Here is a 25,892-nt window from a genome sequence, read left to right as displayed (position 1 = left end):
ACAAAGCACTGGGGTTCCTAATAAATATTGTTAGGGGAATGCATCTTATATACAAAGTCATATTTTACCCCCACTCCCAGCACAAATCATCCAAATCTGGTCTTTAGGAGTGGGTCAGCCACACAGAGGATCATGGCTTAATCCTCTTCCCATTGATGACCAGAGAGAGGAAGCCAAAGGGAGGCAGCCTCCTGGACAGGCTCTAGGATAGTGCACTAAGCCATGGCCCGGCAACTTCCCTAGGAGACCTAATAGCAGAGGTGCTGTTGAGGCCAGGCCAGTACAGGAGAGACAGAGAAATCGTGTGTGAATGGTGTTCATGACTAGTGATCATTGCCAGGACCACTGCATGCCAGCATGGTGCAGGCAGCTCGCAGAAAGTGTTCCGCTCAGGGATGTTCAGCTCATGACTGGTGTTCATGACTAGTGATCATTGCCAGGACCACTGCATGCCAGCATGGTGCAGGCAGCTCACAGAAAGTGTTCCGCTCAGGGGGCTATGACCAGGCTGAAATCCTGCTTACTCTGCACCTTTTTATAATTCATACTTCCAGATGGGGTGCCTTTTTCAAACTCAAGACAAAGGCTCTATATGAGGTAACAGGGACCCTTCCTTTTACCCTATTCTCATAAAAGCCACTTCTCTGATGAGAAAGGGTAAGTTTAGGGATGGGAGAGGGCAGCTGGGAGCATGAAGGAAGTGACTAAAAGTGTTCTTCTAGTGTTCTTTTCTCTTGGCGCATGGTCTCCTCCTCTCTGTGTGAGGAGCTGAGGCAGTAAACTTTGTCCACCTGTACTTGTAGAATTTAACAAAGAAGGATAGGACATAAGGAGAGAAAGTGGTGTCTAAAAGGGGAAAAGAAGCATTAAATTGTCACTGGTTCATAGTTCACAGTGCTGAGTGAATTGTCACTCAGCAAATATTAACTTAGTGCTTACTATGTTCCAGGCACAGCACTGGGCATTAGAGCTTTGGTGAGTAAGGCAAGCAAAGACCATCAGAACACCTACATTCTGGTGTCCATTCTTTGTGTTCCCTTAGGCACATTATTTCCTCACTGTGAAATAAAGTTCTATAATGTCAGCATTGTTCATGTTCTCTCTGAGTTCCAGAATTCTTACCATATGCTTTTGTCTCTGGGAAACTTTGTGAAGGATGTTCTTTCACAGTTAATGGCTTAGGATGATGCAGCACCAGAGTTCTTCTTGTGTCCCTCATTTAAATTTTCCATCTTCTTGTGTATTAAAAATCAAAGCCATCATTCTAATCTGATTGCCCAATTATTTGCCAAGAAAAACTGTCAGCAGGTAGCTCTACTGAATGTAGGAATCCCCGCATCAACAGACTTAGATAAATAATTCAGCTTAGCTGGAGCATAGGATACAGAGTGAGGAGGGACAAGAGTAAACACTGGAGAAGAAGCAAGGACAAGCCCAGGAAGAAGCACATGAGACAGTGAAGGCATTTCTACTGTGAAATGAGGGCAATGGGAAGAATGTTTTACAGGGAGTAACACGATCAGATTTGCACTTAAGAACAGTCAATCTATCTCTAGTGTGGAAAGCAGCACAATTAGAAACAGTGAGATTTGCTCAGGGCCTCTGTCAGCAATTAGGAAGGACATAATGATGGCTTGAATTAAGGAAGTGAATGACAGTAAGGATCAAGAAAAGGAGATGCATTCAGAAGAGATTTGGGAGATCAAACGTACAAGACTTTGAGACTGCTTAAATATCTGAAGACAGGGGGAGGTCAAGAAAGATGGCTCCTGGCCGGGCACAGTGGTTCACAACTGTAATCCCAGCACTTTGGGAGGCCGAGGCGGGTGTATCATATGAGGTCAGGAGTTTGAGACCAGCCTGGCCAACATGGTGAAACCCCATCTCTACTAAAAATACAAAAAAATTAGCCAGATATGGTGGTACACATCTGTAATTTCAGCTACTGGAGAGGCTGAGGCAGGAGAATTGCTTGAACCAGGAGGTGGAGGTTGCAGTGAGCCGGGATCGCACCACTGCACTCCAGCCTGGGAGACAAAGCGAGACTCTGTCTCAAAAAAAAGAGGGCTCCTGAGTTTCCTGGTTTGGGTAACTGAATGGTGCCTGTGCACTGTCATAGGCCAATTGCAGTGGGGTTGAGGGTGAAATCTGGAGAGAGTAATTAAATGGGGCCAGAGAAGATGAAGGAAGGGACCTAGGTAGACCACTCAGCTCCCCTATTTTGATGCAAACTGCATGTCCATACCTGGTTGAGCTCAGGACAACACACACCATAGGAACTGAGTAAATGAATGTTGGTGAATTAATTTTATAATGTGATAATCTAAAGTGAACTATGGTGCTGATGCCCACAAAAGTTGGGCTCGGCTTGAAGAACCCAGCAGCCCTCACGCTTTAGAAATGTCCCAAGAGAACACCTTGGTGAGTGGGGGACGTGAAAGCAGGACTGTGAGCAAGTCCTGATGGCATACAAATCCGGCATCCTGTTCAGTTCTGGACACTCTCAGAGATTGACATACTCCATATAAACATCTGATTCTGATTGACTTTAATGGGATTCCGTTGCAACCCACAGATTCTAGGTTATCCCCTAGTAGGTATAATATTTGTAGGAGACATATTATTTTACCCTGGATTGGACACTGAATGCTGTTACACTGAAGTCTGACAGTAGCAGAACTCAAAACAAGATCATCTTGTACTAGAATGCCTCTGTTATGTGTTGATTTCTTGTAAGCCACAGAAAATACGTATTTGTAAGAAAAGAGAATGTTTTAAAATAAAAGGTATTTAATTATCGTCTAAGAAATATCAAACATAATCTTCCTGTGGTATTTGTTGTGTTTTTGTTTAAGGTCAGGGTATTTTCTTTTGGGGAGGAAGGGATAGTTTTTCCCAGGTCTGGAGATTAAACAACTTAATAGGCATTTCACGTTCCGCTCACAAAAAGGGGATTTGCATATGAACTTGTTTCGACAAGAAAACACATCTGAACGTATTTCATGGGAACTATCTTTATCCACGGCAGCTTCTTTTGACCATCTTCTTCTTTTCTTCCCTTCATCCCTGCAGGTCACTGGATTGAAACTGTCTCAGGACCTCGATGATCTTGCCATTCTCTACCTGGCCACAGTTCAAGCCATTGCTGTAAGATACTGTAATGCCATTTTTAAAGAGACTTAGAGCCATCAGTATCCTCTAGGCCACCGGCTCCCCAGGATACAACACATGCTTTTGTGACAGAGATTCTTAATTAAAAGATTGTTTGCAAAAAAGAGATTCTTGTATGTCTGGAAGGAAATGTTGATGAAAGGCCTCACCTGCTTTAACTAATAACCTCACATAACTAAAAGCTGAAAGGAGTTAAAATCTGTGACGATTATACTTGTCATTTTTCTAATTTGTCTTCTAAATTTAATTAAATAGAAGCAAGCAAACAGATGCTATGTATGCTTGCATTAAGAAAAGTTGTTAAGAATGTCTGATTTATAAAATACATTATATTGTTCACTTCGCAAAAGGATTCATGATGGGGTCCTTTAAATAGTAAGCTTCCTTAGAACATGAAAGTGTTTGTTTTTAGATAATTCGCTGCTTAAGTGAGGTTAGGATGATTAGGGAGGAAGAGGGGAATTTAAATCTAAAATGTTAGGAGTTTCTACACTAAAGATAAATCAAAAATGGAAATGAAATCCTGAAAGCTCAACCATTGTCTAAAGAATCTTCTCATCTAGAGGTGGCTATGGATGGGCTACAAGAGGGTTCTAATCCTGAAATCACATCCAGAAGGTCGTGTGTGTGCATATATTACAAAGTGCATTTTAGGAGAGTAGATGATGGCTTTCGGGGTCTCACAGCAGGTATGTACCTGAAATTAAGTTAATCCAGTGAGGCTTAGCCACTTCTGAAAAGAGAATAGGAATTAACAGAAAGGAAAAATCAGTTTGTCTAAATTTAATTCAAAATTTATTTTCAGTAACACCTGTTTTAAGCAAATATGTTTAATGCTATATGTACATATATGATATTCAATTATTCTGTTTCTTCACACAACTGTTTTCATAACTTTATTCCTTTAAACTATATGTATATTTATTCACACCACCAACAGAAGTGCTTTTTTAATGCTCAGATTTGTCCAGGCACCATGTATGTGCAATAACGAATGGAACCTCCCAAATAGTAATAATACCAATACTGAAGGGATATAACTTCTTTAATGCAACTGCATAGAAGTATGGAATCAGTCAACTTGATTAAACAGCCCTTTTAGATTATACACTAGTTTTACTATATCTTCCTGAAGCAATTTTCTTATTGGTCTAATAGCTTGGCCAGTTCAGTGAAATCAGTCAAATATCTTTATGCATGGAAACTTGGTCAAAAGCACACAATTCTGACATCTGTGAAAATGCAGGAAATGAATAGTAAGATGAAAATAGAGAAAAAAAGTGTGCATCAGTAGTGAAGATATTTAGCTGTCCTGTTTTATAATAATAATGATGATTATGATGATAATAATAAGTGACTTAAGAGGATTTGTTTTTTGTTGTTTTTTTTTTTTTTTTTTTTTGAGACAGAGTCTTGCTCTGTTGCCAGGCTGGAGTGCAGTGGCGTCATCTTGGCTCACTGCAAGCTCCACCTCCTGGGTTCAAGCGATTCTCCTGCCTCAGCCTCCCGAGTAGCTGGGACTACAGGCGCATGCCACCATGCCCAGCTGATTTTTTTGTATTTTTAGTAGAGATGGGGTTTCACCATGTTGGCCAGGATAGTCTCGATTTCCTGACCTGATGATCCACCCGTCTCGGCCTCCCAAAGTGCTGGGATTACAAGCGTGAGCCACCGCGCCTGGCCGAGTTAAGAGGTATTTTATAGGCCGGGCACAATGACTCACGCCTGTAATCCCAGCATTTTGGGAGGCCAAAGAGGGCAGATCACGAGGTCAGGAGATCAAGACTATCCTGGCTAACATGGTGAAACCCCGTCTCTACTAAAAATACAAAAATTAGCCGGGCATGGTGGCGGGCGCCTGTAGTCCCAGCTACTCAGGAGGCTGAGGCAGGAGAATGGTGTGAACCCGGGAGGCGGAGCTTGCAGTGAACCGAGATCGCGCCGCTGCACTCCAGCCTGGGCGACAGAGCGAGACTCCATCTCAAAAAAAAAAAAAAAAAAGATTTTATATGTGCCAAGCACTGTGCTAGATACATTACACACATTATCTGATTTAACCTTATTACATAGATATTATAATCCCTATTCCACAGACTAGAAACCTAAGCCTCTGTGTGATTAATTAAATTGCGCAGGGCCATATAGCTTGTGGCAGAGGTGGGATTTGAACCCCCAGCATTCTACAACAAAATTAGACATATGAAGTACAGTCATCTGCTACATAATGTTTTGGTTAACGAGGGACTTCCTATATGATGGTGGTCCTATAAGATTATGATACTGTATTTTTACTGTACCTTTTCTATGTTTAGATATGTTCAGATACACAAATATTTACCATTGTGGTACAGTTGCCTACAGTATTCAGTACAATACCATGCTGTATAAGTTTGTAGCCCAGGAGCAATCGGCCATACTATATATAGCCTAGGTATGTAGTAGGCTATACCATCTAGGTTTGTGGAAGTACACTCTATAATGTTTGCATGACAAAATCGCCTAACAATGCATTTCTCTCAATGTATTCCCATGGTTAAAGGACACTTGACTGTATTGAGGAACTTTTATTTTCGGATTTGTTAATGTTATTGTATAAGAGTCATATAGTAGAATGAATAGCTTATATTGAAATGAATAATCTTGGAAAATCAGAGTGGTGTGATATTCCGCCTTTTCAGCACATGCTAAGAGGAGGACATGAAGGATGAGGCCAAACAGGAGGGACCAAGGGGCACCATCACATAGTGGTAATGACAGTTACCTTTCATCAGACACGACTGTGTGCCAGGCACCAAAGAGAGTGCCTTGCCTACTGGTAGCTTAACACTGTAACCCTGTAAGTAGATAGGTTTGTTCTCATTTTACAGACAAAGGGAGGACCATATGCCAAGGTCAAACAGCTAGTGTATGGTAGTTGGAATCTGAACCTTTCTCCATCTCACTCCCAGGCTTCTGCTCTTTCCACTTTACCATGCTGCATTTTCCTTTGATCTGTTTGTAAAAGCTACGTGGGTGAAATAAGCCTTCAGATATTCCTAAGAATCGTTTTTACTTAATATATATTAGAAAATATCATTAATTTGGCCAGGATTGTCTCACAGAGGTCCCTTTCCTGGTAAGAGTACTGCAGCAGAAGTCCAGAAATGTATAAATGAGGTTAAACTTAATGCAGGCAGGAGAGGGGAAGAAAAAAAGCCAGCTACATTTTCTCAAGTACCACACACTTGGAAAATCAATCTTGTATTTAATGGGCCGTACATGTATTAAAAGCTATCATATTTATTCTGTCCATTGTCTTAATGACCTTTATAATACCATGAAAGGAAGGCATTTTAAGACAGAGATTTTTTTCGATAAGGCTTTTTTGTGAAGTCAAGTGAATTGTGAGGGGTTCAGTCTGTTTTGCAAATGTATCTGGATGTGCTGATCTTTTAGGCAAAAAAAATGTGCATTTTAATGAGGTATTCTGATAACAGATATTTTCCCATAATGTTCAACTTGGGAAAAAAAATGTTGTTTCATTAGCCCTGAATATTGCTGGAGCACTTATTTGTTGTCGGTCAACTGAAAGTTAAGCAAATTTCTCTCTATATATAGTCATATCTTTGGGTGCTATTTTGTAGGGATGAAATGAAATTAAAGAGGATTGTAATCAAGTTAACTTGGGACTGTGCAAAACCCTCCATGAAGTAAAATTCTCTCTTGATCATGCTTAATTGAAAGACCTGTCAACCACCCGGTTTATCCATAGCCTGTTCATCTATAGTTTTCTTTGCAGAACAGACCCTTAAAAGGTACTATTTGCATTTGAAGTCTCTTGATTTGCATTCGGTTCTGTACATTCCCAGTGGAATAGCCTAATTTTAATTTAAATTTCTCTGTGAAAACATTTTTTCCAGAAAGGTGAGCAGAAAATCATTTTCACACAAAGCCCTTTGGTGGGGCATTTCAGTAGGGTGGAGTATTACACAGATTGGAGTCTGGGACACCGAAAGGGAAGGTCCTCTAAGGAACCGCCAGACTGAGTGGGAAATTCCAGCCGACAATACCACATGGGGGAGAGACAGGCTGTCTGTCACAGCCCCTCTCGAGGGAGTGCCTCTCATTCGGATCATTTCTTTCCTTTTCCCAGGAAATGTGCTTTGTTTTATTCTTGTCTCAGGCCTGCTAATCGCATGCCCCTAGGTCCCTGGTTTTAGAAATATCAAAGATACCAGTTTTTCCTGACATTTCCATACAAATTAGGAGACAGCTATTCTCCCATTCCATACAGACTGTATTGCTTAGTCAAATTATATATCTCCTAAGTGGGGATAACAATATGCAGGTTTCACATTTGCCTTAAGATTAGAGATGCTATTAAAGTGCATAGCAGAGTGCCTAGCATATAGTTGATAACCAGAAGAACTCTCCTTGTACGCACCTTTCGTGAGCTGGACACTCTTCTACAAATTTTACCTTTGCTGCCTACAGCAGCAGCCTTGTATGGTAGGTATTACTAGATTTCATCAAGCCTAAGACCACTTTTTAATTTTTTTGCATGTTGACATTTCTGACAATCTATAGAATTTTTAACTAAATGAATATGATACTATTATTCCCATGGCAAAAAAAAAAAATGGCAATTGAGTTACAGAAAGGTTAAGGTACAAGAAATATGCGAAATGCCTAAATGCCAGCCTGGGTTTTTTGAATTCAAAACTCATGCTCTTAGCTACTACAGATTCATGCCGTTAGAGCAGACTGGGGTTGCCCAGAATCCACAGGCATCAAATGATCCATGGTGGACTTCAGGCATCTGTAGACCTCCTGAAATTATTTATAGTACTATTTTGTATGTGACTGTTTTTTCTGGGGAGGTCAGTAGGTTTTGGCATATTCTCAAGGGGGTTCATGACCCCCCAAAAAGCTTAACAAAGAACATCTGGGAATAATCAGCCCTAGTTAGTATGTAGGATCTGGCCTTATATGGCACAACATGTTTGAATTTTTTTAAACACACTACATCTGTGGATTGTTTACGGAGGCCCAGGTTTTACCTAATCCATATTTTTACCAGATTCATGAATAGCTTCAACAAACCCTCAAGACCTGTGGGCTAGAACTGCTGTGCCTTTTGCTCCTGAACTGCCCCTGTCCCTCATGATTTATGCCAAACCAATTAGGATTTCATGTCCTATGGTTGCCAGATCACTCTCTGACCACTCCTGTCCGTAGGTTCCCCCATCCCCTGGGGTGACAGCTCCCCAGACAGCCTTGTCAAAGGAGGCTTCATTTGCCCTATACTCCCCACGCCCCCAAGACGTGAGGTCAGGGCAGCATCCTGCTGACTTCCAAAACCTATTCCCTTTTTTTTTTTTTTTTTTTGGAGACGGAGTCTCGCTCTATTGCCCAGGCTGGAGTGCAGTGGTGTGATCTCGGCTCACTGCAAGCTCCGCCTCCCGGGTTCACACCATTCTCCTGCCTTAGCCTCCCAAGTAGCTGAGACTACAGGTGCCCGCCACCACGCCCGGCTATATTTTTGTGTTTTTAGTAGAGATGGGGTTTCACCATATTAGCCAGGATGGTCCCAATCTCCTGACCTCGTGATCTGCCCACCTTGGCCTCCCAAAGTGCTGGGATTACAGGCGTGAGCCACCGCGCCCAGCCCAAAACCCTATTCCTTACCTTGGCTAAACTCCTGATTCTTCTTGCCCAAACTCCTGATTCTTCTTGCCCAAACTCCTGATTCTTCTTGCCCTCAGCTAAAACACCTCCTCACCCTCACTACATTCCTAGGTTTCAACCTGAACAATACTGTCACACTTTCACTAAAAACCAAGATATTGGCTCATGCCTTCTTCTTGGTGGCTGTGCCATCTGTGGAGACACATTGGCCTCCCAGATCCTTGACTTTCTTATCTCTTCTGACTTCTCTTCCCTCCTTTTTAACAATTCACTCCCAGGTCTACACCTAGGACTTTGACATCTCCCCAAATTGCTCAGTCTCTAAACATTTCAAAGACTTGCTACCCACCAAAAAATCCTCTTCCTCTATTTTTTCTGGAGCCCCTTTCTCAAACATCACCATGTGGCTGCCCCCTTATGGCCCCATCACTGTTCATCTTTTTGTTTTTAGTCCTTATCCCAAATAAATTTTGATTTTCGAACTCTAGTTTTTGAACTTTCAAGTAAATTAAGATTTTTCAGATGTTCAACTATCCTATCTAAAACTGAAGAATTCTACATTAAGATTCACTTCCATAACTCTAAGGCAATAACGGTTTTTACTGAGTTTAATGAACTTAGCAAGACAGGCATGAGGATAATGCATATTAGGAAGATATTAACACACAAGGACTGAGACACAAGGCTGAATTGAAAATATGGTGAAGCCCTGAAACAACCAGGGAATAGATTTGGCTCAGAAGTCTCCTTTTAGAGAACCACTACCTGGTTTCAGGCAATAGCAAAGGTAATTTTAGCCCTTAGCCACCCTGAAGCCTTGGGTCTCACCTTCTTTATGCAGTTAGAGCCCTCTTTCCATGATTCTGCTGCTGGATTTTTTGGTGTTTTTTCTAAGGAAAAAGCCTTTAGTTCCCATTTAGTAAAGGAAGACTGACCAAGATACCATTGACTCTATTTCAGAGTAGTATTGCAATCACTCCTAATACAGGGCCTGGGCTATAGTAGACACTCATTAAATATCTGTTTGAATGAACTATGTTACCATTAACTGTGTTGACATTGTTAACTGTTTTTGTCAGTGTTGTGTAACTACTGATAGAAGCAAATGGTGTAATTAAGAGGGTTTTGGAATCAGTCAGGCCCAAGTTGAAATTCCCACTCTGTGATTTAATTAACCGTGTGATCGTAGACAACATAATCTCTGTGAGTCTCAGCTTTCTGAGATAGTGTATGTAAAGCTTAGTACAGTGTCTAGCACTGAGTAAACATTTAAGAAGTGTTCCCTAGTGTTTACTTGTGTGACTATACTGATGCTATCTTCTGCTTTTCCTTTCAAGTTGGGGACTCGCTTTATTATAGAAGCCATGGAGGCAGCAGGGCACTCAATCAGTACTCTTTTCCTATGTGGAGGCCTCAGCAAGAATCCCCTTTTTGTGCAAATGCATGCAGACATTACTGGTAAGTCTGGGAAAGAGGAGAGAAGGTCATTTTTGGCTTGGCAGCAAATGGGCATGGCCAAGTTCTGGGTGAGGTGAGAATAGGAGGATATATGCGGTATGCCAGATTATTAAAATAACCCTGAAGTCTTTATATTCACGACAGAAAAAGTGATTTCTATGAATTATTTATATCCATGATGGAGAAAGTGATTTCTGTGTATATCCAACCATTGAATAATGGTGAGAAATAACACGAGAGAAGTTGGCCAGGACTAGATCTTAATTCAAGCGTTTACACAACAGTTTTGAGTACCTCTTCTGATCCACACATTGTGGAGGATATTGAAGATACGAAGATGAATAAGGCATGATTCTTGCTCCCCACCACCCAGGAACTCAGAGTCTATTGAGGAAGGGAAACAGCAAACAGGCATATTAAAGATAGTATGGCAAAAGCTCGGAGTGAGAAAAGTACAGGGCATCATGGAAACATAGTGGGGCACCTTGTCTGGTTTGGGATCTAATGGCAGCTCAGGGCATGTGGTCTGGAAGAAGTGATAAGAAAGCTGTCTTGAAGAAAGAATGCAGAGGTTGGATGCTATAGGATCTGTGGGTCTGATTGCAGACTGGGAATTTGAGCCCTAAGACCCTGAGATCCTGTGATTCCTTCTCAGCTCATCAGAATCAGGGATCATAACAGAGATGCAGGGAATCACAAATAATGGGATGAGCTCTTTGTGATATCAGCATACAGTGGGGGAGAAGGATCCTTAGCAGAACCCCTAGGACCCAAGGAAGGGTCCCCATTGGCAGGAGGCTTTCTGTTGTTGCAGAGAGTGGCCTGGACCTCTGTCTCTCTGGACCTGATACCCTCACCCCTTTTACTCCTTGCCCCTCTAGTGTCTCCTGGGAACTGGAGACCCATTCTCTCCCAGGACCCATCCCTGGGTGGCCAGGTACCACCAGGGCAGGGCAAGGGGCGGGAAAGTGGGGGAGGATTGTACCCATCTCATAGGCCCAACTCCAACCTGATAAGAGCCCACTTGACCCTACCTCCATTTATTATTATCCTGTCCCTCATCCCCTACTTTCTTACCTCTGACTTCTGGGCAGGTCAAAGTCCCTGCCCCATTATATCCTCCATCCCCCTCCAAGCCACACAGATTCCTGCAGATGAGAGCCTTGTCTAACATGATGGACATAACTGATCTCTGCACATCATGAGATGAAACTAAGTAAGTCACTTATTCCCAACTTAGAGATAAGCAGACTGAGGCACAAGTCTGAGGACAGTAAGAAAAGCAAACAGTCAGCCGGGCACAGTGGCTCACGCCTGTGATCCCCACACTTTGGGAGGCCGAGGTGGGCAGATCACCTGAGGTCAGGAGTTCGAGACCAGCCTGACCAATATGGAGAAACCCCGTCTCTACTAAAAATACAAAAAAAAATTAGCCAGGCGTGGTGGCGCATGCCTGTAATCCCAGCTACTCAGGAGGCTGAGGCAGCAGAATTGCTTGAACCGGGGAGGCAGAGGTTGCAGTGAGCTGAGATTGCGCCATTGCACTCCAGCCTGGGCAACAAGAGCAAAACTCCATCTCAAAAAAAAAGCATACAGTCTAAGGGCAGAACTATTGGGATGTGAAGTATAGAAAGTATTACCATTAACCAAGCACCTACTATGTGTCGGTGTGAATCACGCTGTAGACACTTAATCCTCCCATACCACCAAAGGGTAGAAATCGGTGCCCCCATCTTACAGACAAGCAAGCTGATGGATGGGTAGGTGAATTAAATTAGCTACCTAAAGTCAAACAGCCTGTATGGGGCAGGACCAATATTGTAACTGTGGTGTGTCTGGGCCCACTGTCCCTTTGTACTGTACTGCTGACCCAGGTTTCTCGACTTTTCTGCCAAGTTTGTAACCAGTTGATGATGACCCCTCTTTCCTGAGGTGTCCAAAACCCTGTAGAAGTGGGCCGTTCAAAGCAAAAGGAGGAAAGACATAAAAAGAGCCCAGATTGCCTTATAATTGTCCTCAGGAGAAAAACCATAACATTTTATCTAAAAATCAGCTGGCTAGTTCAGATAACATTCAAGCTTAAAATTTGATCTGTGACATTCCAATTTCTAGCCTTTTTTTTTTTTTTTTTCGTATTTTTTGGTAGAGACAGGGTTTCACCATGTTGGCCAGGCTGGTGTTGAACTCCTAACCACAAGTGATCCACCCACCGTGGCCTCCCAAAGTGCTGGGATTACAGGCATGAGCCACCGCATCCAGCCCCGATTTCCAGCCTTCTGATAGCCAAAAAACCTCCTATCTGGATGCAAGAGGAAAGATGAAAGTCAACTTTGGACAACACAATACTCTAGAAAATGGGAAACAGGGCTTCCCAGAGCAGAACAGTTAGCTGCGAGTGACCCCGGCACTGACTCCACACTGCAGCCCTGGACTTTGTGAAAATGGGTCATCTTCCAGGCCCTACATCCCTGGGCTGACTCAGAAGCACGGGGGGAGTGCAGCGGCTTCACAGAAAGTTCTGCTTTGGAAACTGTTCTCCTCTAGGCTGTTGAATGAAAAGGCTGTTAATCGTTATTTGGATTCCGATTGAAACTGGACCTTTTGTCTCTAACTATGGACCAGTTACAGTTCCAGACAAAGGGACCTTTTCTTTAGCCTGGAATTCCTCTGCCTTTGGAAGCCTGTGACTGACAAGTGATGGCAAAGTGCATCTGCCTTTGAATGCTTTGGGTTCTGCTAAACTCATTAATGCATCAGATAAAATAGTTCACATTCCAGCCAAAGCCGCCCTCTTCCTCTCCTTCACCCAGCACTCAGAGAAAAGAACACATTTGCATTTGTCCCTGTAAAAGGCACGTACACAAGCAGCCAGTATAGAGGTAGTGTCATTGGTGCCTTTAAACGTTGTATTGCTCTAGTTTTCCTACAAAGACAGAGTTAGGGAGGACTGTCGACCTGGAACATGATTCTCAGAAATGCATGTGAAAAACACATTGGAATTTGGGAGATTTTTTTGGAGATAGTGTGGAACAGTGGAAAAAGCAGATCAGCTCTGTGACTTTGGGCAGGTTACTTTACCTCTCTGAGCCTCAGTTCCCTCTTCTGAAACAAACAAAAAAACATTATCATCTCCCTCATGTAGATCACTGCTGAGGAATAAATGCTTGTGAGTTTGTGAGCATCATACTCTGTGCCTAGCCCAAGTAGGTGATCAGTAAGTGTCAGTTCTCTTATTCCATCTAGGAAGCCCCATGCCAAAAAGAAAGAGGGGCATTTGAGGAAAAAAAAAAAGCAGCTTATTATTTTGAAAGTGAATCTTTGCCATATTGAGAACAGCCTGCTCTGTACAAGCAGGGAGAGCGGGGCCTTGCCAGCTTGAGAAATGCTGTCTACATGAGGAGGAAGAACCTCCTTGTACCCTGGTCATTTGGTTAACTGTGGTTTCAAGAAGTACTTGGTATGTACTAAGTAATTGTAAGTTTCCCCCACTGACTTGGGACTAAATGTTCCTTCTTCTAAGTTTTATTTTTTAGTACTGGTAGTTTCAGTAGGGGTTTCCCTCTTCTGGTCTTACTCATTATTTTAATTATTTGTTCTTTCATTTATTCACTCAAAAGCATTCTCTGTGCACACCAGCGTGCCAAGCCCTGAGGTTGGCACAGGGATGCTAAGAAGAACAGTAATGTCCAGCCAAGAGGTTCTTTATAAAACACAGAAAAAGTGCCCTTGGTCTTATGACCAATATCCAGAGTGAGTAGAGTGGGGACCCAGAGGACAAAATGTGTCAGTGTCAGTCAGGTCCAGGCAGGGAACAGATACACACTCCAGTTAGGTTAACCGGAGGGAAGTTGAATAGTCAGTGTACGGAGCTGTGGGCAGGGTGCTGGAAGCCCAGACAACCAAGAAGTACCTTGGGATACTAACAGTGTTTCCACCCCTGGGCTCGCAAGGGTGAGGGTAGGGAGCAGGCAATCTGAGCCTGGTGGGATGTGTGAAGAGGGCAGCCCAGCAGAAGCTTAGCCAAGGATGAAACCAGAGGGCAGGGACCCACAGCTGTGATCCCCACTGGCCAGTCTCCCAGGCTCAGAGTAGGTGGAGGGAGGAAGGGAAGAGGTGGGATTGGTCTTAGAGACAAATGGAAGCAGTGGATTGATTTCACCCTGGGTAACAGGTGTGAGGAGAGACTTCAGAAGTAAGGTAAACTTTAAGAATAACAACTAATGCTAATTTAGTGCTTTCTCTAAGCCAAGCACCATTTTAAGAGCCTTATTATAACAGCAATTTTAATTCTCACAGCAACTCTATGAGATAGGTGGAATTTTAACCCCATTTTTCAGATGAGAAAGCTGAGGCATGGAAAGGTTAGGTAACTTGCCTAGGATCACACAGCTAAGTCAGTGGGGAAGCCAGGATTCAAACCCTGGCAGTCTGGGTTCAGAGCACTTTGGGCAGCAACTTGAGAGCTGATAGGGGATTCACCAGGTTCACTCACATCTCTGGTTCGCAAGGGGAGGGGCCCGTGAGTAGTTCCTCCCTGCTCACAACTCAGGGAGCTTTTGGCAGGGTAGGAAGGCCCGGGAAGTAAATGGTGTTTGGAGGCACTGGCTTCAAAAACGTCCCAGGTCCATAGGGAAGGCTTGATGGTCATAGTCGCACACCCATCTGTACCATTCCTAGGATTCTTCACTGGCTTGCAGTGCTCTCTCCTGCTGGGGTCAGCACAGCCCTGCAGTGTGGCCTGGCATCTGTCCTTCCCCTCTGGATGGTTGATGGGAACCTTTATTGTCCCTTTCCCACTTATCCAGTTTTTAGTCCAGGTCTAGTACATGCAGACAGGCTTCACTTGCCATCCACCTGAGTTCTAACAGTAGCAGCCATCATTTCTCCAGGGCTTACTGTAGGCTAGGAAATATGCTAAGCACCAAGTGTGTGCCCTCTCATTAAGCCTCACAACACACCTGTGTGGTACATCTTATCATCATCCCCATTTTGCATTTGGGATGATCCCCATTTGCATTTGGGAACCAAGGCTAAAAGAGTGTAAGTGACTTGCTGGACACAGAGCTAGTGGAACCAGGAAATAAACTCAGGTCTGAGCTTCTCCCAGCATTCCCACCCCACCTGACACCATGTTGGCAATGTCTTAAGCCCTGGCCCAGTTGAGGGCTGGTATTCCTAAATTCTCTGGGGTGTCTGTGGGAATTTAGTCCCCTGCCCTTTTTGTCTGGGTAGCTGGAGGAAAGAATTGAGTGGAGAGGTAATGGGATGTAGAGAGGGTGCCTTCTCAGACAAGATAGGAAAAGAAATCTAAGCTTTGGGAAAATAACTCTTGTGGCTTGATAGAAGACAGTTTTTACACCACAAGTTTACCTCTGTAAAGTTTGCTACCATCTCCCGATTAGCAGACTAATCTATACATTATAGACCTAAGAATCCTAAATTATTTCTATTAATCTTAAACCTACCATGAACCCTCAACCTCTGGGCGTTGGCATACGGAGGGCTCCTCCCTGCCTGGTGGACTCCTGCTCACCCTTCAGATGCCTGTTTAAGCCTCATCTCCACCATAATCTGTGATGACCGCTACCCCAGGAATGTAAGTGACTCATCATTCAGTCACTTACCATGTGCTGGATACTGGTCTAAATGCCAGGGATTCCACAGTAGTCAAAACAGAGTCCCTACCCTCAAGTAGCTTAAGTTTTTGCAGAGGAGACAGACATTAAACAAGATAAGTAAGTAAAATACAATGTTGGAAGGTGGGATGAAGCAGTTAAGGGGGTAAGGAGTGTTGAGGGAAGTTGTAATTTTAAATCTGATGGCCAGGGAAAGCTCAGTAGGAAGGTGATGTTTGCAGAAACACTTGAAGGACGGGCCAGCAATTAGCATGTGGGCATCTAGGAGGAAGTGTTTCAGACAGGGAACAGCATGGGTAAGGGCCCCAAAGCACACTCAGGAAGCAGCAAGGAGGCCAGGACTATGAGGCTGGAAGGAGAAGAGGAGGATATCAGAGGGGGAGCCCCTTGTCAGCCACTGTAAGGGCTGTGGCATGCACCCTGAGAGAGGGGAGAAGCCCCTGGAGGGATGAATCACACCCTCTCTTGCTATCTCCTTTCCCTTAGCACATCTCAGTTAGAGAACCAACCCCCTCCGTAGCCTTCATCTCTCTCCTCCATCTCCCTCTGAAACCTGAATAGCAGGGCACAGTCCGATTCATCTCAGTATTCCCTCGGCCAGCAGAGCGCTTAATAAACATCTGTGGATCTGAGCTTGAATCAAATGGCAGGTAGCAGCTCGCAGAAGCCTGAAAATCCTGAGCACTGATGTCTCGTGAGTTGATATATATGGTGTTGGTTCCTTTGGGCCCTTGGCTACTGCACCAGCAGGCACAGGCAGTGAAATCTTTTAGAACCAAATAATCCCAAGGAACAAGGAAGGGAGGACTGCGGGGAGTCGGGAGGGGGGCCTGCTGCTGCCCTGATGTCAGGTGTTTTTGCCACTGCAGCTGCTTGTTGGCTCCTCACACTCCCCTGGCTCTGCTCCCTAACCAAGGTGTGGCCTTGTCCTGCGCAGGCATGCCTGTGGTCCTGTCGCAAGAGGTGGAGTCCGTTCTTGTGGGTGCTGCTATTCTGGGTGCCTGTGCCTCAGGGGATTTCGCTTCTGTACAGGTATGTGAAGACCAGGGGGTGGGCTGTGGCTCCTCCCCTGTCTGAGGCCATCCTTCCTCTTGACAGCAGCTCACATTTTACAAAACACACATAGGATATAATTAAGAAATGATAGGTTCCAGCCAGGGAAAGCACAAACACTTCTAGCCTCGGACATATTTATTGCAGTTTTCATTTGACTTGGCCTCAGTTCGTGTTGGTCGTTCTGTTTTTCAGTTGTTGTTTTTCTTTCTTCTTTAAAATACCTTTTAAATTATTCCTTTTAAATTTCCCCTTGACCACTTCTCTTTGAGCACATGAAACAGGTAAGGCTCAAAACTTCAGTTTTTCATGTGTATTTCAGATTTTTATTTGCTTATGTCAACCTCACCATTTTCCAAATACCTTGAAGGCGTCTATCAACAAGAGACACAAATGAAAATGTCAGTATTAAATAAAAAAGGAATTAAAAGGAAAAATAAGGAACAAAGATATAGGAAGAAGGAAACAATTTGGTGGCTGTGATTAAACACATAATTTGGCTCTGAGCTTCCTGGCAGGCAAGACAAAAAAGAACACATGATAAATTGCATAATTCTTATTTTCAAAAAGAGGAAACATACTAGTTTCTGGTGAGAGGCAAAACTTTTCCTCCCAACAAATTGCGAAAGACTTTGCACACATGAGGTTTTGAGTGCTAAAATAATACAAGGTAAAGAATGAATGTGGTACGGAAGCTAAGAGCATACAGGCTCTGGCATTAGACCACCTGGGCTCAAATCCTAGCTTGACTACCTACAAGCTCTTGTGGCCTAAACAGTCTTCTCTGTACTTCTACTTCTTTATCTGTAATAGTAATTGACAGTGCGTCGTGAGTTCTTTCTGTGTGTCAAGCATGCTCATTTAGTCCCTGCAACAGCTCTATTATCCCCATTTTATAGTTGAGGAACCTGAGGCATAAAGAAGTTAAATAACTCGGCCTAAATGAAACAGCTAGTAAATGCCAGAATCAAGTCTGGCTCCCACTTCTCAACTGAACGTTCAAGAGATATTTGTTCAGCTAAGCAGCAGTGTGTCCAAATGACTTGCCCATGGTCTCAAGTTTAGGACTACAAGCCAGGTAGCTAGTAGCTCAGTAATTAGAGCTTCGTTTTTTGTGAACCTCTTATGTGCCAGACACTGTGCTAGGTGCTTTTTGTATAACCTTCCTAATACCTATAACAATGGTTCATGAGCCACAGAGATTGGGCAATAGAGATCCAAAACTTAAGGGTACTCTGTCAGGAACAGACAGATGTAAAAATGTGATGCTGTTTGTACTGCATTTTGGAAAATGTGGTACACTACACACGATCCAAACCTCTGAAACTAATGACTGTGAAATCTCCCTCACAAGGAATTAAATCCACTCATGAATTCTTGTGGGTTCTGAGTGAGTCTTTAAACAAAGATGGTATAGTTCAATTCTCGACTTTTTCTGGATAGTCTCGTCCTTTCTCAAAAATAGCACGTGGAGATATTTGTTGTTGAAATATCAATGAATTGTCCATTATTATTTTAGTGTATCAGCTGATGGAGATGTTCTCACAATTAAATATCTTGCCCTTCCTGCGACAAATTATAATAGTTAAAACAGGAGGGATGCTTACTAAGTTTCTGCAGAGGTTACCCTGTGTTGTGAACTGAATATTTGTATTCCTGCAAAATTTGCCCTGACCCTCAATGTGATAGTATATGGAGGTAGGTCTTTGGGAGCTAATTAGGGTTAGATGAAATCATGAGGGCAGGAGCCTAGTCTGATGGGTTATGATGGTCTGATGGGCCCTTATACAAAGGCACCAGAGAGCTTGCTTGTTCTCTCTGCCATGTGAGCACACAGCAAGAAGTCCATTTCTACAGGCCGAAAGAGGGCTCCCATGAGACCCTGACATTGCTGGCACCCTAATCTCAGACTTTGAGCCTCCAGAACTGTGAGAACATAGATTTCTGTTGTTTAAGTACCCAGTCTATGGCATTTTGTTATAGTAGCCTGAGATAAGACACCTCATTTAATCTTGACAGTCATCCTGCTTGCAAGATGCATGTTTTAATCCTTCTGTGATAGGAAGCCAAGCTTCAGAGATGTTTTAAGTAATTTGTCCAAGGCTACACAGAAAGGGCAGCAGAATTGAAATGAAGGTCTCTCTGGGTCTGTATCTTATCCCGTCATTCTTTTTCTAATTTGTTCGATTTGTTTTTTCTTTAAAAATATTTCCTGGCTTCTTAAGTGTTCAGTGATGTATTTTCTGAAAAGAAATGCCATAGGTCACAAATCAGGAGATAGTCTGTAGCTCAAACAGAGAACAGCCTGTCAAGATGAGGCTCCTATACTAGATACTTCATACCACGACTTACGGCTTCATTGATATCTTATTCAAAACTGGGATCTCCAGCTCCAAAGGAATTCCACTCACATCTTCCCCTAATGGGAAACTGAGCTTAATTCCACACTGACATCTTGGCTACGTGAGATTTGCTGTTAGTCTTCTGGAACAGAATCTAAGATATAGTAGATCAGATTTGGAGCTGATGACTTGAGTAGCAGCTGCAAGGCTCACAGCATTGTAAAGACAAGCTCATGTCTCCTATTCAACCCAAGGATGTGTGTGCCTGTCCTGATCGTTTTCAGGAGACATAATCTAGTAAAGGGAGCCTCCAGCTGAGAGAGTCCTGAGGTCTTATCTGTCATCACTTACCTGACAGAATCCCCATAGTCTGGAGCTCTGTGCTTGCTTTACTGTCCTCAGACAATGTCACTTGTTCTCTCTGGGTGCTTGTTTTATTTGTCTGTTTTATGTATTTTTTTTTAATGTTTAAATAAGAATTGCCACCCATATGGGACTATCGAGATAAAGAGCCTTTGAAAGTTCCAGTGACTTCTCAGGTATAATCAATGTCATTAGAATGATAAAATGTTTGGAACTGCTTTGGAAATGAAAATGCATATAGACTTGGCATCATTTGCTCCCCTCCAAAGAAGAAGGGCCAACCTTTGTTCCCCAGGTCTGAGGACCAGCTCCAGATTCTGGCAAGGTGAGGCAAAATTGAATTGCTTTCTTTCTGTGATTCATATTTTCAACCTGAACTTCAACACAGTCTTTTCTTTGAACTTCAGAGACCCTGGCTTGGTTTGCAGGGTACTGCCTTTCCTTCCTTAAGAAAGTTGAACAATTCCTGCCAGCACCTCAACTATTCCAGCAAGTCAGATATTTTATCTTCTCATGGACCACACATCTGGTGGTTAGATGGAGGATTTCACTTCTTATCTAGATAGGCCAATTTTGGTAGACTCAGCCAGAGTCAACTCCTTCAGATGCTGGGAAGGCTGGGAAGAATCCAGAGGACCCAGACAGTAGAGGTAGGAAAAAGTTTTATGAGCTTGAGGAGACAGGGTTTTCATAGGCCCCTGAATGGATGATTTTCAGCCAGGGATAGAGTCCTATAGCTTTCTTGGGTGATACCAATGGATCCACAGCTGTAGATTTTACTTGTAGCTGTTGTAGACTCTGTGTATCTCAATTCTGGGAGAATTTTATCAGGGGAAGGGAGACTGGATGGAATTTTCTGGTGGGCCCTTAATGAAAGATTGGCCAACAACAAGATCTATTGATATTGGAAATTTTGAAACATGCTGACAATTCCTAGCTTCCTTCTTCTGTTCTTTTATCCATTCAGATTCTCCTTCTCTTAGTTTGTCTCTGTCTCTCTTCCCCTGTCCTTTCCTGCTCTCTCTCTCCCTTTAGACATCTGAAGTCTTCTTACTATTTCTTTGTCAAATTCAGATCTCACAAAGGATACTGACATAGCCATTCGTTCATTCTAAAGAATACAATGACTAATACGTCTTAAAGAGTTGTCCCTCTTTAGAAAGGGTGTTTTCCTTTTAGTAGTTTTCAAAACTATGTCTTTACTAAAGAGTACAATCTCCTTGAGGACAAGTATTCTTGAAGGCAAATCATGATCAGCTTTATATCTGCGGTTTAATGAAAAATATGGAATCAAGCCACAGATATGCCGCTCTCACAGTAAAAGCTTAGCTATTGAATAGGTGGGAGGGGACACAAAGAAGGCAGTTCACTTCCCCTCCCTTTACTCTTAGGAATGTGGAATCCCTGTAGTCTTGACCTCTGTGACCTTTCTACTTGATCCCTCCCCCATCATCAGTAGAGTACAAAATGATCCTCTATAATTCTGAATATCTTGGAAAACAAATAATTATAATTAGAAGCTGAGAGTGTTCCATAACACTTCTCTAGGCTTCCAGGTCCTGGAAAATCAACAAACTGGAAAAAAACTAAGTTTATGAAATATCACTATGCTTACACTTTCTAAGCACAGACAGTTAAAAGATTCTAAGAAATACAAGGATAAATAAATAAAACAAGAAACAGTTTCAAGTCGTTGTGAGAGAAAACTCAATCAAACGGCAAAGAGACAGCAACATGAAATGGCTCTCCACTTTCTGTTTCCTTCAGGCCCCCTGCAGATGTCATTAGCTTTCTGTAATTTCTTATCTTCAGGGACAGTTTTTATTCAAGTCTATTTAGACAAAACAAGCTTTAATTCCAGCAGTGCTATTTGTCTTGAACCACCACCCCCCACCCTTGAAAAAAAGGAGCGGAGGAAGCATCTGAAGCAAAAATCAGTAAAAGGAGACAGTGACAAGAGATCAAAATGCATTCAGCAGTCATTTTAAGGGGAGTACCAGTGTAAAGAAAATAAGCCCTTGGAATCAGCCAATTAATCACAGACCTTCCTTCCTCCCACTGTGTGAGTGTTGCCACCCCTGTAAACCACTGACTCCATGCACTCCCACCATCAACTTTCCCTGTCACGTTCCAGACAGACTCCTGTGTCTTCAAGACCAGTACATGTAAGTGGCCAGTTGAGAGCTGTGATTACTCACCCTTTCTGTAATGTGTGCCCACAAGATAAACCATCCATGCTGACCGCAGTGGTCTACCCTTGAGGTCATTCCTTGCAAACATCCTCATTGCTTAGCTGAACCTCTCCTTCTGTTCTTTTTCATGAAATTCACTTCATTTAGAGCCACTTATACTCATCACCTGTTATGCATTTCAGAGCCTATGATTTTTGTATATAACATTCTCCCATTCTATTTTATTTTGTAAGAGTCAACTTTCTGTGATTTTTTTTAGCTCTATTTGGCTTTCTGTCACCATAAATAACAGTTTTGCTATTTGCAAAATAAAGCTGATTATCATTATTTTGGTTTCCAGAGGTTAGGAAAAACTGAAATACTGTAGATGTTCAGAAGTATGAAACCATCCCATTTCTTGGTGCATTCAATTTAGTTTACTTGAGTTTTTTTTGTTTTTCTGGAATACTAACATTTCATGTTCATTGGGGACAAAAATAAGAAAATTTAATTAAGATGAAAAAATATGAAAACATTGATCTTGTTATCCTAAAATAACCTATTTTAAATTACTTACTTATTAACTATTTAATATTATGGTTTCTATTCTCTTAGTCTTTTTGTACATATTTTAAAATCATTTTATACTTTTAAATTACAAAACGTATTATACAATGCATAAAGTTTTATCTTTTTAGACCTTTTTCCTATACCCAAAAATATGTAGTAAACTTCTTTATTTATCATTTTTGTAGGCTGCATAATTTTCTACCTAACAGAATATATTACAGCTTATTTTACCAGTCCTCCAGACTTGAATATTTAGGTTTTCTCCATTGTTTTTAAGAATGCTGCAACTGACATCTCTGTAACTAAATGTTTGCACAGATCCTAAATTATCTCCATAAAATAAAATTAGAGGCATATAATTGTTCAGGCAAAAAGTATGCCCATCATTTAGGGTTCTGATACATAGTAATAATTTATACTCCCATCAGTAGTGTCTGAAAACTCAGGGTTTACATTTCTTGTATATAAGGAATCTCTTGCCATGGATTTTAGTTCCATTTTAGTTCTATTTAGCTTTCATCCCCAGGCCTCTTATAATCCTACTTATTTCACATATGGTCCTGATATTATCAGCTTTTTTTTTAGTAGCCTTTTGCCCTTTGCTGCTTAAGCATGTGTTTCTGGATGAGATTCTGATTCCTAATTAAATAGATTCAGATTACTGATTGAATTTTCTGAGTATCCTGTCCCATATGTCAATGTCCCTCAGAAAGTCAACAGAAAACTTTGGAATGGTATAATAATTAATAATTGAAAGAAGAATTCAATTAAGAATATGAAGTTGGCCCTAACATTCATTATCTTTATTGCCACACCAGGTTAACAATACATTCTTTTTTTTTTTTTTAAGAGTTTTTTTGACCCCTCCAGAAGAAAAAAAAATAGAATAAAACAAAAATAGATCAGGTTCTGATTAATTATAAAACCTCTGGTTCCAATCCAGTTTGCAGAATGATACCATGGATATAAAAGTCAAAACATTAGCTGAAAATTGTAATTTTTTAAGGAAATTATTTCAATATAAGATACACATCATTTGACTCTCCTGTTCCTTACAGAGTGATCCAAGAACAGGACCTGTTACTTTCCATCCATTGTCATTCATAGACCCCTTGAAGCAACCTAGTGGTTGGTAGCAGCGATCTTTGTGCAGATGAGGACTCTGAAGCTCAGAAATGTTGTATAACTTGTTTAATACAAAGCGCATGCTCTTTGTATTCCATCAGACCATATCCTATAGATACATATACATTGCTAGGGAAGTACACTATGGCAACTGAGACACCTCTCACAAGGTGGTATGGTTTATAAGAAATAGCATTACACATTTGTCATCATTGCTTGGTTGAGTGTCCAACACAGAAATAAAAATAAGCAGGGTGCCCTCTTTGGTATGGAAATATTCTAATTCATTTCCCCAGAGAATGACCATACTCACCGTATTATTTTGCTCTACTTATTTGCTTTTAATCATAATATATGTCTGTTTACTTTTTATAGATATAAAAAGGTAGATAAAAGAAGCACTTTAGCTAGATATAAAAAGCACTTAAGAGCATGAATTAAAAGATACTTCAATAATGAAGTACAATAGATTAAAGAATACTTTAATAGATTAAAATAACTTGAATTAAAAGATACTTAAATGCTGTTGTTATTGACACAAAGGTTTAGGCTAACAAAACGCATTTTCCCAAATATCTGTCTCACCTCCCCCCCACAATTTTTATTCAGGAATGTAAGAATTGGGCTTTTATAAAAGCAACCAAGGGCTAAACATCTACTAAGTTCTTAGAAACTTTGAAGGATTACAGAACTCTCTTTCTATAATAAGGTTTACCTGTTTGACTGATTTTGTTCAAGATGGCATTTCATACTGGTGTAAACCTAAACAAAAATGTGTAAGATTTATCTCATAGAAAGACGTGCCTGTATGTAATTAATTTCTCACTCTAATTACTATTTATGCCTTTACTTTTTATTGTAAACGTTCTTGTTGGAATAAACTAGAAATAGGTTGTTTTTTTTTTCTTTACACTAACATAACTCATGAATAGCAATGAAATCCATGCTGTATAATATTCAAATGAGAGATCAGGAAAGACAAGGCTTTTAGTTAAATCAGTAATATTCTGTGATTGGGAAAATTGCCTTGAAAAATACACACACACACACACACACATACATACTACTAGAAAAAGTTTGAGGTTCGATTCAGAGTGTGGAAGGTACAGTGTCTTAAAAGAGTTTCAGTTGCAGCATTTAGGCAGATGATCAAGAATATGCAAAAGAAAACAAAAGAAATCATAATTATAGTTTCCTAACAGAGGTATTTGATCCTCTGCAGTGAACCATAAAAAACTAGCATGGGATCAGAATCTTGAGTAGCATGTATTTAATTGTATGCATTTCAAAGAAATTTGAACATTTTAAAAAGTTATACCATATTAAAAATTGTATATAAAGACATTTTCTATAATATTATAATAATTTTACAAATGAGGAAACAGGGTTAGAGAGAGTAAGTGAGTTACCAAAGCCAGTGGCTAGAAAGTGAGAGAGGCAGAATCCAAGTACTAGCCTGGGATTCCCAAACCAAGGACTGTTCAGCTCAGCCACAAGTGGAAATGGATTCTTATGGGGCTAAGTGATTACCATTATTCTAAAAGCTAGTATCAGAAATAGATGACAAGAATTTAAATGTATATCAAAATATCTCTTTGGTAAATGTTAGTGTCCTCACAGGTAAACAGAGGGCACCCTCAAATTAGAGTAATTTGAGAGGATTTAAAAGAGGGACTGTTTACAAAATTAAAGTCATAGAGACGTAGAGAAATCACAGGGAGAATGTGACCCTGGGGTTTGTAACAGCTGGGCCTGTAGAGGCGAGGGAAAAGTGCAGTTACTGGATGCCCAGAACAGAGGGCTGTGTGGAGACCGCACAGTGACCCTGGAAGAAAAGGGCTGCACTGTTAACCCTATTCTCCCTCTCTCTAATCTCCTGCCAGCCTCACCATTGGCTGGAATCAGAATCAGAGAGCAAGGGAACCTGTTGATGTATTCTGTAGAAGGCCACATCTCTAAGCTCAGAGGAGGGTGGGAAGGGATCTTCAGAAGCACTTGAAGACATTCAACTGAGCCACCCAGCCTGGACTATTCAGAGCCGTCTGCAGACTAGAGGGCAGTCTCTAAATGGTTTGTTCAGATTTGCTATGAAACAAGGAACTTGCATCAGAATGTAAATCAATTATGTCACCAAGTGTACTGTTTAGTTCAGCTGTCATTTTATTCATAGCAAGATGTTCTCAATGAAGGAATCGGTGTGCTGGCTTACATCCTGGGGCAAACTCCTTTCACCACAGACGGGCCCTTTGAATAGCGCTAAACTAGATTCCTTGCCCTGTAGGTAATGATAAAAACGCTGGAATCCCTTTCCTTGTTTTGATTTTCCTACCTTACCT

The 25,892-nt window shown here is 41.7% G+C and overlaps 1 protein-coding gene across 11 annotated transcripts in view; it reads left to right on the top strand.

The window, feature by feature from the left end:
* The window catches only part of FGGY (FGGY carbohydrate kinase domain containing), a 464,965-nt gene that overhangs the window by 359,751 nt on the left and 79,322 nt on the right, over positions 1-25,892 (top strand). For 9 of the 11 annotated variants that reach the window (XM_054485483.2, XM_054485541.2, XM_054485491.2 and 6 more), the window contains 3 exons: positions 3,073-3,147; positions 10,176-10,296; positions 16,870-16,964. In XM_054485483.2, the coding sequence (XP_054341458.1) occupies positions 3,073-3,147; positions 10,176-10,296; positions 16,870-16,964 (291 nt within the window). The remainder of the gene's footprint in view (positions 1-3,072; positions 3,148-10,175; positions 10,297-16,869; positions 16,965-25,892) is intronic. The other 2 variants (XM_054485515.2, XM_054485526.2) reach the window with 2 other exon arrangements.

Source organism: Pongo pygmaeus, chromosome 1 (genome assembly GCF_028885625.2).
Source record: "Pongo pygmaeus isolate AG05252 chromosome 1, NHGRI_mPonPyg2-v2.0_pri, whole genome shotgun sequence".
In the NCBI taxonomy this organism is placed as follows: domain Eukaryota; kingdom Metazoa; phylum Chordata; class Mammalia; order Primates; family Hominidae; genus Pongo; species Pongo pygmaeus.
This window is presented reverse-complemented; position numbering and strand designations above follow the sequence as displayed.